Consider the following 14,768-nt stretch of genomic DNA (forward strand, 5'->3'; position numbering starts at 1 on the left):
ATTTGAATTATACAATGAAGCTAGTATCAAACGAAGATTGGGAAAAACAAGGTTTGAATTTTTCTGGGCCTTAGCGCAAGAGAAAACCCAGATAAGACACGACTTACCTCCTCTTCTTTCTCGGATCCTTCGTAGTTCGCTTCTCTTTGTTGATGACCCCTTTTTAGTCTGTTTTCTGGAAACCTTTTCTCCACAAACTTGAATTATAACAATTTCCTGCGGTTGATAAAGCTTTAGTTCTGCCGGTGTGTTGCTTTGCGAGCTAATTAAAAGTTGCAAAATACTGAGAATTACTGTTCAAATACAAGCTCAACTATTTTGATTTCCCGCTCAAAACGCATGTTGCTAATTATTTGCTTACGCGGCCTCACATCTATTAGGTAATTGAGTGTTAACAACTGAGTTGAAAACGTAAACTAGCCACCGTAAAGGGTAAAAAAGCTGACGTTTCGAGCGTTAGCCCTTCGTCAAAGCGACTCGATACGTTTTCAACTCAGTTGTTAACACTAACTTATCTGCTATACCCCGAGCTTTGTGTCACACATTTAGTTGTCCTGACAACTGAGCACGAGCACGTTGAATCGGAGGCTTATTCTGTAAGAGTTTGATACACATTATTTTCCTAACAGAGTTTTCTGTAGCATCGTTCCTCTTCATTTCCTCAAACCAATGTCGCCGCAATGGCCGGCAAGCGAACTTTTATGTAAGAGGCAAGGTTGAAGAGCAAAGCTTTCCATATCCTCATCAACGGTAAGCCATGTTTTTACTTATTGGCCGTCTAAAAGAGATTCTAAAGTAACGTTTTGAGTTTTAGCCCTTCGTCAGAGCGAAGAAAATCACTTATAAATGTCAATCAAATTAAGAATAATTAACGTATCATACAGCTCCCAACACTCAAGCAAAACCACGTAAATAATTTACAGTGATCATTTCACCATTAATTTGCGTTATTTTGTTGACGACAGCGCCTTCACCTTCACCTTCAGAATACTACTTTTAAATCCACGTATATCTCCCAGAGTCAATGTTAGTAGAACTTTTGGGCGAGTTTTTGTAAAAAAAAGTGGTCTATCATGACAAAACATGGCGTTTTTTGTCGTTTTCAAGCGACCTGTAAACCTGTTTCGAGCGGTAAACCCGTTATTCCCCGTGGGTAACCACTAAATACTGGTTCGACACGGTATCTTAAATTGCGAATTTACTGCGCCAAGGTTTTACGGATGTATACAAGCTGCATTTTGATGCCTGTTTCATGAACAGATAACATGATAAGTTTATCATCATCAACATTTGGTTTAGTGAGGAGCCCTCGTCATGATGAAAATTATCGTCGCACTCATTTATCAAAGGGATGAATTAGCGCTTAAAGTTACGGGTCTCAAAGTGCTTGGTTTCTGTGTTTATAAATTGAATACACTTCACTCTCAAAGTGCATCCCAGCAAAAGGGAGTACAACGATATCTACGGTATGACGGGGAAACCTTAGGAAAAGGGGAGGGTGAGTTATAATCGCTCCCACGGAAAGCAGTGATACCTCTAGAGGCTGATGTCACTTTTGAGGAACATTTTTGTTTTAAATTATTTTTGTGCGGGGGAGTCCAGAATCAGTGCAAGTCAAGTTTAGTGCGATTAAAATTAAGGTCCAGTTTACTATACTCTCAGAGAACTTTGAGTAGGACTTCAGACTTTTAATGAATGATTTGTCAAACTTATTAAAACAAAAGAATCTATGACGAAGAACTATTTATATAAAACTAAAGTCGAAAATTTGAATATGAACTATTAATTAAAGTCCTGCTGCGGTCCATTCCTCATTGGAAGAAATTTCCAGACGACATTTCCAAATTATTTCTAGCCGAAAAAAAAAGAGGAACGAATGTTTACCGCTCACACTACAACGGTCGTCAACGGCGGCAGACAGATTTGAATGGACCTTGATCATGTAATTACCAAGAGCTTAGTTAAACCGCCAAAAAATTGAAAGAGCATTGATGTTAGTTTTTTCACTAGCTCGGAGAATTCGTCAACTAAAAAACCAAGTAAATTTTTGGAATCGCATGATATTTCTAAACAAACGCTCTGATACTGTTAAGAGGTTTCAAGGAACCATTAAGTGGCACTGTGGAGAGAATTTCTGACTGCCGGGCATTTAGAAGCGTCGACAACCGAACAATATTACAACCTCGAAGAATTTGTCCACCAAAAGAGCAAGATAATTTTTGGAATCGCTTAACAATTCTAAGCAATCATCTGATATTCCTACGAAGTTTGAAAGAACCTTAATTTCGGTGGAAATTCTGTGAGAAATTCTGACTGCTGAAAATTGTTAGCACAGGAGCAGCACCAAGGGCCTTAGGGCTTTTCGAGTAATACATAGACTACGTTTTCGAAGTCAGTGTTTTCGAGGTCTGCTTTTTTCAACGTCTGATAGAGGTCAACGGAACACCTAGTAGATAGTGGGAAATTTTGATGAGGTTGCGTAATATAACACCAGGGGTGAGGTGTTTCATTTATACGGACGCCCGCACGGTGTCAAGTCCAAACTTCACTCTCAAAGTGCATCCCAGCAAAAGGGAGTACAATGATATCTACGGTATGACAGGGAAACCTTAGGAAAAGCGGAGGGTGAGTTATAATCGCTCCCACGGAAAGCGTCCAGTTTACTATACTCTTAGAATACTTTGAGTAGGACTTCAGACTTTCAACGAATGATTTGTCAAACTCATTAGAACGAAAGAATCTATAGCGCGGGACTATTCAGATAACAACTGAAGTCGAAAATTTCGATATGAACTATTAATTAAAGTCATGCTGCGGTCCATTCTTCATTGGAAGAAATTTCCAGACAACGTTTTCCAAATTATTTCTAGCCAAGTAAAAAGAGAAACGAGTGTTTTACGCTCACACTACAACGGTCGTCAACGGCGGCAGACAGATTTGAACGGACCTTGATCATGTTTTTACCAAAAGCTTCGTTAAACCGTCAAAAAATTGAAAGAGCATTGATGTCAGTTTTTTCATTAGCTCGGGGAATTTTTGAAATCGCATGGCTTTTATAAACAAACACTCTGATTCTCTTTAGAGGTTTCAAGAAAACATTTAGTGGCGCTGTGGAGAAAATTTCTGACTGCCGGGCATTTAGCGTTTACGTGACCGTGCCCAGCAGTCTGATCAGAAGCGTCGACAACCCAGCAACATTACAAGCTCGAGGAATTTGTCCACTAAAAGAGCAAGTTAATTTTTTGAATCGCTTAACAATTCTAAGCAATCATCTGATATTTCGGTGGAAATTTTGTGAAAAATTCTGACTTCTGGGCATTTCGTCTTCTTGAGAGGTCGTTATTAAAACATGGAATGACCTAGATCCATCAAAACCACCTACAACACCTAACACCACCTAAAAGCACCTAAAACCACCTAAAACTACCTTTCAAATACTATTTTACTATAACTATTCCGATTTTAGTTCTTGGTTTACCCTGGGTGCGATAGGCTTTTCATGCGCGTTTTCCGGTTTCGGTTAGTCTTTTTTTTGACGCGCGAAAAAAGCTTCTAGAAAGGAGCGCTGTTCCTTTAATAGAAGGCGGATGCTGACCAGTCAATGTCTCAAGAGGGTCGCAGGCTCAAGTATTTTCAAAAATCATTGATTGTAGGTGGTTTTTAAGTTGTTTTAGTTAGCTGTAGGTGGTTTTATGCGGTTGTAAGTGGTTTTAGGTAGGTCATTCCATTTTACTACTTACGTTTCTGGAGACCGTGTCCGGCTGCAGGGAAGTTAGTTCGTTTTCAACTTGTTTTCTGTCCCCAGAGTCTTGAAATCTATTTGAAAATGCATTTCAAAACTTTCAAAACAAGTTCCCTTTCACTCAGCGTGGTGAAGAGAGGGTACTCGGGAAATTTTGTGATCCTCTCGTTTCAAAATACGACATCTGTCTTATTATACAGGAACATCGACTAGTGAATTTTTTTGTATATTTAGAAATCTCTCAAAACCTATTCGCTCGTGCAATAGATATGGCTTGCAAATAGCAAGGAACGGCAATATTAGCGGTGTCTTGGTGAATTCCCGTATAATGAGACAAAGTTGCAAGGTAAGCTACACCGAGTTGCAGCTTCCTCAAATTGTTATCGCACAACCACTTGTAAACGTAATACTTTTCACACGAAATTGTCAGTACGATTCCATCCATATAGATTGTAATTACAAAGCCGATAACAGCGCTGTGTTGACATTTTTTAAATGTATCGTCTAGCTAAAAGCATTGATTGAGTGGGCTAGCTCACAGGAGATGTTATGCTAAAACGCAGACTGCAGACTACAAACTGTGCGGACCGCGCAAACTGTGCGGACCGCGCAGACCGTGCAGACCGTGTAGACCGTACAGACTGTACAGACCGTGCAGACGGCGCTTTGTTGGCTCCAGAATTTCGACTGTTTCATTTCGTGAGACACTGACAAATTCATTCATGACCTCTCACGCAATCGACTTCGATAGGTATCCAATTTTACAATATTATGCGATTATTTTCAGCTTGAGAAAAAAATGACGTTTTCTCGCTTATGAAATTTTATTTTTCGCCTCAGTAGACGTGAAATGAAAGTAAAAAAAATTTGATTTATTTTTATGAGTAATAGTTTGTCATGTATGCGACAAGTTCTTGCTTATGGGAGACAAGAAGGAAAGCTGAATAGCGAAAAATTGTGGAAACTCCATTCCAAATGAAAAGTTGGTTGCACGTCGCTTCTTCAAATAATTGCAAGATAATGTTCTGTTGTTATTTGGTTTCTATCTAAAGGGAGCCTGGAACTCAACAGGCTCACCCAAGCAAGGGGATCAATTTTAGCCGGCCGCGCGCAAATATCCCGCGCAAAATTTTGAACAAAAACAAGAGTAGCAACCGCTGTCACGCAAACTATGCCAAGAAAATTAAACGTTCATAAAAAGTAGAGAAAGGAAAACTCGACACTCTTCGAGCACAAAGCTAATTCAATGACGGTTATTTACCATTTTGTTTTAAGCTATTATTGGATTTTATGTAAGTTTACAACTCTTAGAGGGCAAGTTGGTTCTGAAATCCTGGAACAACATGCAGAGACATTTGGGCATTGCGTTTAACATGCTAATAATGGCTATGTATTTTGTAGGTCTCAAGTGATGGCACCAAAAAGCGGTTACATGAAAATCTCTGGTGATAAAGATGAAAAAGTCAGTTTTGTATCTTCACTTTTTTTTCGTTGGATGAACGAAGTCCTTAAAAAGGGCAGTCAAAGACCTTTGGATCAAAATGACTTTTTACCCTTGTCAGACGAGAACTCTGGCCGTTTTGTCACCGAAAAGCTTCAGAAGATCTGGGAGAGCGAGAAACATCATTGCAAGATGAATGGGAAAAGGCCCAAACTTTGGAAAAGCGTGTTTGATATGCTTTCTGCCAAAGATGTTATCATCATTTTGATGGGGAATATATTGTGCACAACTACTCGCCTTCTCTTTCCACTGTTTCTCGGGTATCTTGTTTCTGAGCTAATGTCAACTGAGGTAGAGAATACTTATCGGCTCTACGCCTGCGCATTAGCTATGTGTCTCAATGGTTTGATCTGTGGTCTTGGTATGCACCAGCGAGACTACAGATGTGAAATATTGGGGATCAAAATAGGAAGCGCCCTGAGAGGACTGGTGTACCACAAGGTAGGCACGAACACCCCAAATTAAGCCGAACAAACTTGAACACAAGTATCTATCCGATATAGAATGATTTTTTCTAGAAATCTGATCGACTGCAACTGGCTTATGCCATGGAGACCTAGAAGGAGAGGGATATTAAACATCGACGCTGGTGGCTGCTTCTGCGAGAGCAAGCAATTCTGCTCACCAACAAAAGAATCGAAGAAACAAACAGTTATTTAGCCTGCAGTTACGTAGGCTACAGATACCATAACGTATACGGCCGCGCTTCTGAACAAGACTCAAGATGGCGCCTGAGTTGTCCCTCTTTTTACCCATTTAAAGATAATTTGGTAGAGGTTTGGTTACTCTCGTTTCGAAACGCATTCATGGATATCTATATGCAGGAGATTAAGCTTAGATGGTTTTTGGAACTTACTTCGTCTTTAATGTCTAACCTGTACTTTCTTTCAGACGCTTCTACTCAGTAAGCAGACGTTACATAGATTTACTGCAGGACGCTTATTCGATCTGATATCCAATGATGTTAAAAAAATGGAAGAAGAGACAGTCACGTTTTTTTCCTCAGCCGTTTTCACAGTCCCTGCTTATGCAGGGGCAATATTCCTTATCTACAATTTGATTGGTTGGCAGGCTGTTACGGGTGTGTTCCTCATGTGTGTTCTCATGCCATACTTTGCCGTCTTGTCTTATGCTAATGCTAAGTTGCGCTCGCGCACAGCTACAGTATCCGATGAGCGAATCTCCCTAATGAGTCAAGTAGTTTCCGGGATCCGCGCGGTCAAAATGCATGCGTGGGAGGGCGAATATGGACGAAAGATAAAACATGTGAGAAGGTAAGGTAATTATAATTTCTATTCAGAAGTAGGCTCCAACAACTAGCTTAATTCATTCCCGTAGTTGTTGACCCAAATTATTTAAACCTCGGAAATAGATGACCACAAATCTGTTTTGTCTCCACTGAAAGCTTCATTAGCTAGGCAATTTAAACATGCCACCCCCCCTCCAAAAAAAAAGTGTTTGGACCGCTGTATGAGCCTATCAGAATACCTCTTTTCACAAAAAATAAGTGTCTCTTGTAACCCATATCATAACCGAAGGACTGGGCGGTCAGTAAATACTAAGTAGATAGTGTTAAAAGTGCACTCTGAAAATGATTGGCTACTCGAACTCCGAATGGCCTTTGCAATTCACTTTCGAGCGACTCGCGCGGGAGTTGCACCCGAAAATATTGTGATCGTCTTTACCTCAGTGTCGGTGAAAGGGGGTGGATATCACCTCTACTTCAGATAATAATCGATCATTATTATAGGCAGAACATCTCATCTAGTCTAACTTGTCTTCAAATTATTATTATTTTGTACACGCTGTTATAAGGTGCGCTTGCCGCCCGCTCACCTCGTTAATATTTTAAATCAAAGAGAACACTGATGACGAGCTGGTTCGACAGAATGCCCACATAACTTATAATAACCTTCTATCTTCAGAAATGAAATCAGGGTCATTTCGAAGAGGACGACCATTCAGTCAAGTATCGATGCCTTGTTATACAGTGCAACGCCACTGGCCACTCTGGTGTCAGTAATTACTATGGTACTTACTGGTCAGACCCTCACGCCCGCCAATGTTTTTATGCTGCTGTCGTTTATGGGTGTTATAAAATTGAGTGGCATGTTGAATATGACACATGGTTTAATGGTAACGTGTGACGCCTATGTTTCGCTCGGAAGAATCGAAGAATTCCTTCTTTTGGAAAATCTGTTAAAAGCCTCGGAGAGTGATGAAAGCAACGAGCCCCAACAAAAAACGAAAATTACCTTAACTAACCAAAGTCCCAGTTACTTGAAAAAAGAAGAGGAAAATACGGAGAAAGTTTCCCTCTCTCGTCAAGCAACAAAAATAGGTCCCACTATACTATGTGTGTCAAATTTAAGCTACGCAAAAACGCATCGTGAAGATGAATTTATCCTTGAGGATATCAACTTCGTTGCACCTTCAAAGAGTTTAACAGTCATCACCGGACCGGTTGGAAGTGGTAAGTCTACTCTGCTCTCAGCGATCGCTGGTGAAACTTCGAATGCCAGTGGGACGATTGATTATCAAGGTTCTGTCATTTACTTGCCTCAGACAGCTTGGGTGTTCTCGGGAACGATAAAAGAAAACATTCTGTTTGGTCAACCCAACGAGGAGTCCAAGTACGAAAGGATAATCGACGTCTGCGCTCTGAAAGAAGACTTCCAGCGGTTACCTGATGGTGATCAAACAGTTGTTGGAGAACGCGGCGAGGTTCTGAGTGGAGGGCAACAGGCGAGAGTAAGTTTAGCTCGTGCAGTTTATGCTGAAGGAGATATTTATCTATTGGATGATCCACTGAGTGCTGTCGATTTTAAAGTTGGCCAACACATCTTTAACAAATGCATTAAAGATCTCCTAGGGGATAAAATCGTTCTGTTTGCCTCTCATCAGCAACAGCACATGGAAAATGCTGATCAAGTGATTGTGGTTTACAAAGGGCGTGTTCTCGACAAGGGAAGCTTTCCTGAGCTGCTCGAAAAAGGTGTTATCAATTCAATTGTTGACCCGCTCTATAAAGCAGCTCTGAAGGACAAAAGGGACTCATCTAAGCCGTTCTGCTGGGAAGATATGGAGGAGCATGATGATGCTGAAAAGTGCCAGACAATACATTCCCTGACCAATGAGGCGAAGAGTTTAAAGATAGCAAAGGAGGATCGTACAATCGGAGTTGTGACATCCAGACTTTATTGGGACTATTTCAGAAGTGGAGCACATCCTTTGATGATAACTGGAATGGTTGGTTTTAGTCTCATTACTCAAGGTAAACCTATTGTTAGAGTGAGTAGAGTGAGTTATAAACCTTGGGTTAAGCCCTAATCTCTTTTATTCTATTTCGTGCAAATCATTTCACAATGACTATGCTTTTTACCAAGAATACGCGGTGTTTTTGAGATTAGACGGTAGAGTTAAGAGACACTGCAGAAATTTCTGACCATGTTTTTGATATCTCATTTGCTCGTACAAGTGCGACAAAGCGCGAGTGAATGGCGAGTCACGCGCGAATGGAAGAGCCGGTGTTTTTCTCCTCGCGTTTGCCTTGCACTTGTCTCCACTCGCCTGAAAAAAAAAACACTCGCTCTACAAACTAACTATATGAGACAAAATGTAGTTTCTAACAATATTTTTATGTAACATGGTTGACTGCTTCATTTTTTTCTGTGTCGTTGTGGTGTTTACAAAAACATTCCCAGGACACTTACGGTAGTAACTAATCCAGGCGAGTTGTTTCTAGTCCCAACAAATCTTACATTGTTCAACCGAGTGATGATATAGAAATACATTTCAACCACTACGTATTAATCATGTTTCTTTCAGCCATCATTGCTGCTCCTGACTTGTGGCTCTCGTTTCTTGCAAGGCTAGACCCAGAGGATCAGAAGAACGAGACAAGTCTATTTGTCCTCGCCTGTCTGGTTGGCGCGTGTTTCACAGTTACTATCGTTTGGGCTTATGGATTCTTGAATGTTTGTCTAAAGTGCGCCGAGCGTCTTCACGATAAAATGGTTGTGGCCATTTTACATGTACCTGTCCTGTTCTTTGATTCAAATCCAGTGGGAAGAATCCTAAATCGTTTCTCCAATGATATTGGCTGCGTAGATGAGATGTTACCCAAAACATTCCTGACGACAGTGCAGATGCTCTTAGTGATATTTGCCCAAATTCTGGTAACAGTTGCCACAAATGTTTGGCTCATATTTCTTGTTGTTCCAATTTCCATGTTGGTCGGTTTTATATCCAATTATTACTTGAAGACTGCCAGAGAACTAAAGAGGTTAGAGTCGATATCCCGAAGCCCAGTGTTCGCTCATTTTTCGGAGACCCTGATAGGACTGGACACGATTCGTACGAGAGGAAGACAGACAGATTTTGTGGATGCACTCTACAGGTATGTCAGAGACATTGATTCAGTTTGTGGTGTCAGAGCCGATAAATGCACAGGGCAAAAATGACTCATAATCACTCGTTTTCTGTGAGCTATTTTCTTTAATTTGCCGGCAATACGCGAAATGGCATCACGTGTCTTTTGTAATCCTATCTGGTACGTGCTGAGACACTGGTCAGCAAGTGGACCTTTCGGTACGAGGCACGGTGGCGAAACGAAGCTATCCGAAAGAGGCACGAGGGGTATTACCAGTTGTGAGACTACAGTAATCGCTCTGTGCGGTTTTCATCCTTCTGATAGGATTTCAACAGTCGTGTACTATGAACCGTCAATCAACGAGATCGCGTGACGTAGAAATTTCACAATTAGTCGAAACTATGACAAATGTATGGAACGTATAAGCGATGTTAGTTTCTTTCTCTAATTTTGCCACAGTTTTGATCAATTGGTAAGAGAACGTCATGTCGTGCAATTCTGCCTTTAATAATACTCGTGAAAAAAAGCCAGACTCCCGCCTCGCAGTCGTCCCCTTTTGTTAATCGCTCGTATGATTACTGGCCGAATTGGACTCCACTCAGTTCTATTACCATTATGAGTTTAATTAACAGGAAATACAGACGAGTGCCACTCGTCTTCTCCTTCTGATAAATGTTATACTTAGCATACAAGATGTAGTTGTGATAGTGAACAATTAGAACTGGTCTGTTTTTGGCGAATTTACCATTTTTAATGGAAAAGTATTCATATCGTTAAGAAACTCGGCTCTAGCGGCTCTCGCTTCATCTGGACGAATGGAGCATAACTAAGAATGAGATGTGGTTACGGAAATGATCTTTCGGATACTTAGCTAGAAGCTTACGGATGTTCCTTGGAGAGTAACATCTTTTTGAGGGGCAGGGGTGTTGGGCGGAATTTATCGAAGGGCTCCGTTACATTGTCAGACCAAAGGAAACACTGGTCTCACTTCAGTGTACAGACCTGATGTAATCTCTTTGAGCTTTTTTTGGAGTGATTGTCGTAAGGAAAATATTATATATATATATAATAACAAGCCAATCAAAACAAAAGAAAACTTCACAAGTAGTGAAAGAGGACTTAACTCAAAAACAAGGAAACGGCATTGAACGCTGACAAACGCGTTCGACCAATAGGCGGTTGGTTTTGCGCAAGTTTGCCGGACCAATCACCTATCAAAGTAATTACCAAGCTGTTACAACCCGGTTTATTTTCGACAGTCAACTAAAAAATAACTCCATTATCAAAACTTATTGTGATAAAAACTTTTCCCTTCAGATATCAAGATGTTCATAATCAGGCGTATATTATGGTGATGGCCAGCGGTAGGTGGCTCGGTGCACGTTTGGATTGTCTCGCTTCCTTGTTAGTCGGTGCAGTTGCTCTGGCTGCAATCTTGGTATCTCAGGATGCCGGTAAGCTCAAGATTCTTAGTAACATTTTGGAGTCTTTCTATGTAAAGTACGAATCTATATAGTCGTGTATTAACACAGCATGAACAACTGAATAATAAAATAGGTGTGATTATACGTGCTCTCTCATGAACGGGTGTTTTCTAATCAGGACAGAAACGTGAGAATCAATTCGGGTGGCTTAAGTGCTGAGCAAACTTTCAAGTGTCTTCTATGATTCAAAACAGGAAAATTGTGCTGATAACTCCTCTGCACCTACTAAGCTCGGAGTCAAAACAACGATACTGAGAAAGATGTAAAAAAGACGCTTTATTTATTCCTTCTTATTAAGTGACTGCCTGGACTAGGCTAGGTAACCTAGCCTTGTAAAGCTTTCGTTATATGTTTTGAGCTATCGCGAAAAAACAGGTCCGGAATTTATAGACTTAGGTTCTAATTTTTCTTTTCAGCTTACGCTGGTCTCGCTCTTGTTTACGTCATCCAAACTCTGAGCACGACTCAATACGCTGTTAGAAAAACGTCTGAAGTTGAAAACTACATGACGTCAGTTGAGCGAGTTATGACCTACACCCAACTCGATCAGGAGCCTGGATACGAAGAAGAACGAACACCGCCAAAAGACTGGCCTCAGAGAGGAAGTGTTGTGTTGAGAGATGTATCATTGACGTACTATCCGGGGGGACCTCAAGTGCTGAAGAACATCAATCTTAGCATTAAAGGAGGAGCAAAGATCGGAGTTGCCGGCCGTACGGGAGCTGGGAAGTCATCTTTTGTAGCAGCTCTCATGCGCATGCCTGATGCTGATGGAGAGATAGTCATCGACGATGTTCCAATTAAAGAGATAAGCCTCCAACAAGCTCGACGAGGTATCTCAGTTCTTGGCCAAAGTCCTGTTCTTTTTAGCGGATCTTTGAGGAAAAATCTCGATATTTTAGACAAGTTTCGAGACGCTGAATTATGGCAGGCTTTAGAGGATGTGCAACTGAAAGATTTTGTCGGGAGGCTTGAGGCCAAGCTGGATCACGAACTGCTGGAACATGGTGCTAATGTGAGTGTTGGAGAGCGGCAGTTAATTTGCTTGGCTCGTGTGCTGCTACAGCGAAGTAAAATCGTCGTCTTGGACGAGCCAACTGCGCATGTTGACCTAGACACAGAGCAGACGATTTGGAATGTAGTGCGGGAGAAACTGAAGGAGTCGACTGTCATCACTATAGCTCACCGTTTGAACACGATAAAAGACTGCGAGAAGATTTTGGTCTTGAAAGATGGAAAAGTTAAAGGATTTGACAATTTTGACTCAATAGTGAACATTAAGTGAGATGCAATCTTAGGTTGAAATACCTCGAATGTCACGTAGGTCTGATCCTGCAGAGCTCAAGATATTATATTATTATTTGCTGTGGTTCTGTTTAGTAATAGATCACAGACGAAGTCATAATGTGGTAAGAACAGCAAAACCTGCACACTAGGCGCAGGCGAGTGTGTCACTGATGTTCCAACTGCTTTATGACGTCCTCTGTGATATATTAATGAACAGACCCACCGTAGCATAGATTACATTTGTTTTATTTAGTAAACAAAGCAAATTTTTTTTCATGTGGACGTCACTTATCCGTCTGTTTCCCAACTGATCATAAGTAAAAGACCAATGGAGATGCCCTGGGAACGACTTACGAGCGCCACTTACCACCCAACGCAATGCGCACAAGAAAAAAGATAATAGTTTATTCAGAAATAGGAAACTGTTCAGCAGCCAGGCTGTGTCCAGATTTAGGGCCCGATATCAGAGAGTAACAAGTTGTCATGTCAACATTCTCTTTGGGTATAAATTTAGATCTCCTCGGATGAGCATGTCAGCATTCACGTTAGGGAAAAATTAAGATCTTATTGGACAAGTGGAAAGAATGAGAGGAGATACAGGTCTACGTGATAGTGGCACAGATTTTTTAAAGTCCATATAAGATAAATAATAACTCTAATATATAGATTTATCCAAGCCTAAAAGCGGAGCTCTCGTCAATTTATTTTCCAGCCCTTCATTATTCTGAGTAAAAACTGTAATAAAACTCCTTAGCACTGGCTGTAGAAGAGTTTCTTCTAGGGAAATTAGGGGCCAGTCCGGGGGTTGGGGAAGGGGGAACCATTGACGAGGTCTGGAACATGGGGACGATATTCCCACAACTTGCAAGGCGATCAACACGCATGCTAGTCAGCGGTATCTTCAAACAGCTTAGGACCTTCGTTGTTGTTCCTGATGTTTTGAGCAAATTTTCGAAGATAGGGAATGTTTTCTTCTTCAGATGAAGTGTATGATGTCAGCATCAGTCGAAATTATATTCTATTGAGCGTGACTTATAGCTTCGGTTTGGGAAATTGAGCCAAAATCGAAAGAAACGACGGTAAACTACTTTGCGTTAAGACGATTGGTCGATTGAAGAGTGAGGACAGCGAGTCAGTAAAACACAACGGCTGAATCGTACGGGATTCTCTCATATCTTCTCTTTAAGTTACCAGGTATGACCGCTTACCCCACCGTTTTTCCCTAACGTTTCAGCCTCCTCTGTTCAGCGTAGAAAATTGAAAAGAGAAGTAACTTTAAATTCGTGTTAGAGCCTTCGAAATTTTGATGCACACCTCAAAAGCATAACAAATAAATTTCAAGTTTCTATTTATTCAGTTTAGGTTAGTGAGGTAAAATTGAATCCAAAAAAATAATAGGACGACGGGTTTAAGAAATTTTCACAACCAATTTATAAGGTTAACCTACCTAGAACAATCAATACAAATTAGACCAGGTTTGTACTGGATAATGCACAAAAGAACTATCTGTGGTAAGAGGGCAGGCTTTCCTTTTTTCATTCCACAAGCTCAGTGGAAAGTGAGAGTGAATTAAACCGATAGTGACTATGTTATTTGAATAAATATCCAAACGGGGCTAAAAAGTAAGATATAGTCTGCACAGCCCTCTTGCTTTTAATTTTTTAACCTATAAAGCTGAGGCGTTTATATTCTTGCTTTGTGCATTATGTGGACGCCAATTAATTTAACTTTCATGCGTTAAAATACAAAAAATGTTCTCTTCATCTATGTGCCCTAAACATTACGGGGGAGGAGGCAGGTCAAAGTATAAACATGAATCAAAATAACAGGGCCCCCATTAACTTCAGTCCTAATTAAAGGAGGATCCTTGCTTTCCCAGATTCCAACCCTTTAAAACTCACATATCTTGAGACCAATTCCTTATATCAGTGTTTAGTTTGGGCATGAGCATTGGTAAGAAACAGAATGCATTAATGAAAGCTTGAGCAAGATTATTTAATGTAATCTAAGTAATAATATTACATGTTGCATTAACCGACACAGCAAAATTATATAATCACACAATTCCAAACAAAAGAAGTCAGGTTATTGACTCGCCTGCTTCAACTTTGAGGGCTTAGGGAACAGAGAAATAAATATGGCAAACAGTTACAATTAATACAAAGTTGAAAGTTTGAAAGCTTAAAGATATACTTTATAATCGTCATGCCCTATGCATCCTAGCAAAGAAAGGGTCAATTACCACCATAACTTCTCTCAAATGTTCATGCCTACAGGAAATCGTAAATTTTTGTCGCTACTAAAGTAGGTAGTACCATACTTACAATAGTTCTATTGACACAAATGCATTTTTCTACAGTTATCTCATAGCATATGACTGTA

General features: G+C 40.5%; 1 protein-coding gene across 1 annotated transcript; it reads left to right on the top strand.

The window, feature by feature from the left end:
* Positions 1–5,153: 5,153 nt before the first annotated feature.
* LOC136279097 (ATP-binding cassette sub-family C member 4-like) lies at positions 5,154–12,447 on the top strand. The gene is made up of 6 exons (XM_066162535.1): positions 5,154–5,684; positions 6,135–6,517; positions 7,169–8,517; positions 9,072–9,642; positions 10,933–11,069; positions 11,516–12,447. Exons 1-6 carry the CDS (start codon positions 5,154–5,156, stop codon positions 12,382–12,384), a joined length of 3,840 nt encoding a protein of 1,279 aa, XP_066018632.1. The 3' UTR covers positions 12,385–12,447.
* The last annotated feature ends 2,321 nt before the right edge of the window (positions 12,448–14,768 follow it).

This window comes from Pocillopora verrucosa, chromosome 2 (genome assembly GCF_036669915.1).
Source record: "Pocillopora verrucosa isolate sample1 chromosome 2, ASM3666991v2, whole genome shotgun sequence".
Taxonomy (NCBI): Eukaryota; Metazoa; Cnidaria; class Anthozoa; order Scleractinia; family Pocilloporidae; genus Pocillopora; species Pocillopora verrucosa.

What these genes read in the sequence shown, in the direction of transcription:
- LOC136279097 (XM_066162535.1), top strand. Translation starts at nt 5,154, where the DNA reads ATGGCACCAAAAAGCGGTTACATGAAAATCTCTGGTGATAAAGATGAA. An exon ending in AAGATAAAACATGTGAGAAG is followed by an intron (nt 6,518 to 7,168) that starts GTAAGGTAATTA and finishes TTCTATCTTCAG; the next exon opens with AAATGAAATCAGGGTCATTT. An exon ending in TTTGTGGATGCACTCTACAG is followed by an intron (nt 9,643 to 10,932) that starts GTATGTCAGAGA and finishes TTTTCCCTTCAG; the next exon opens with ATATCAAGATGTTCATAATC.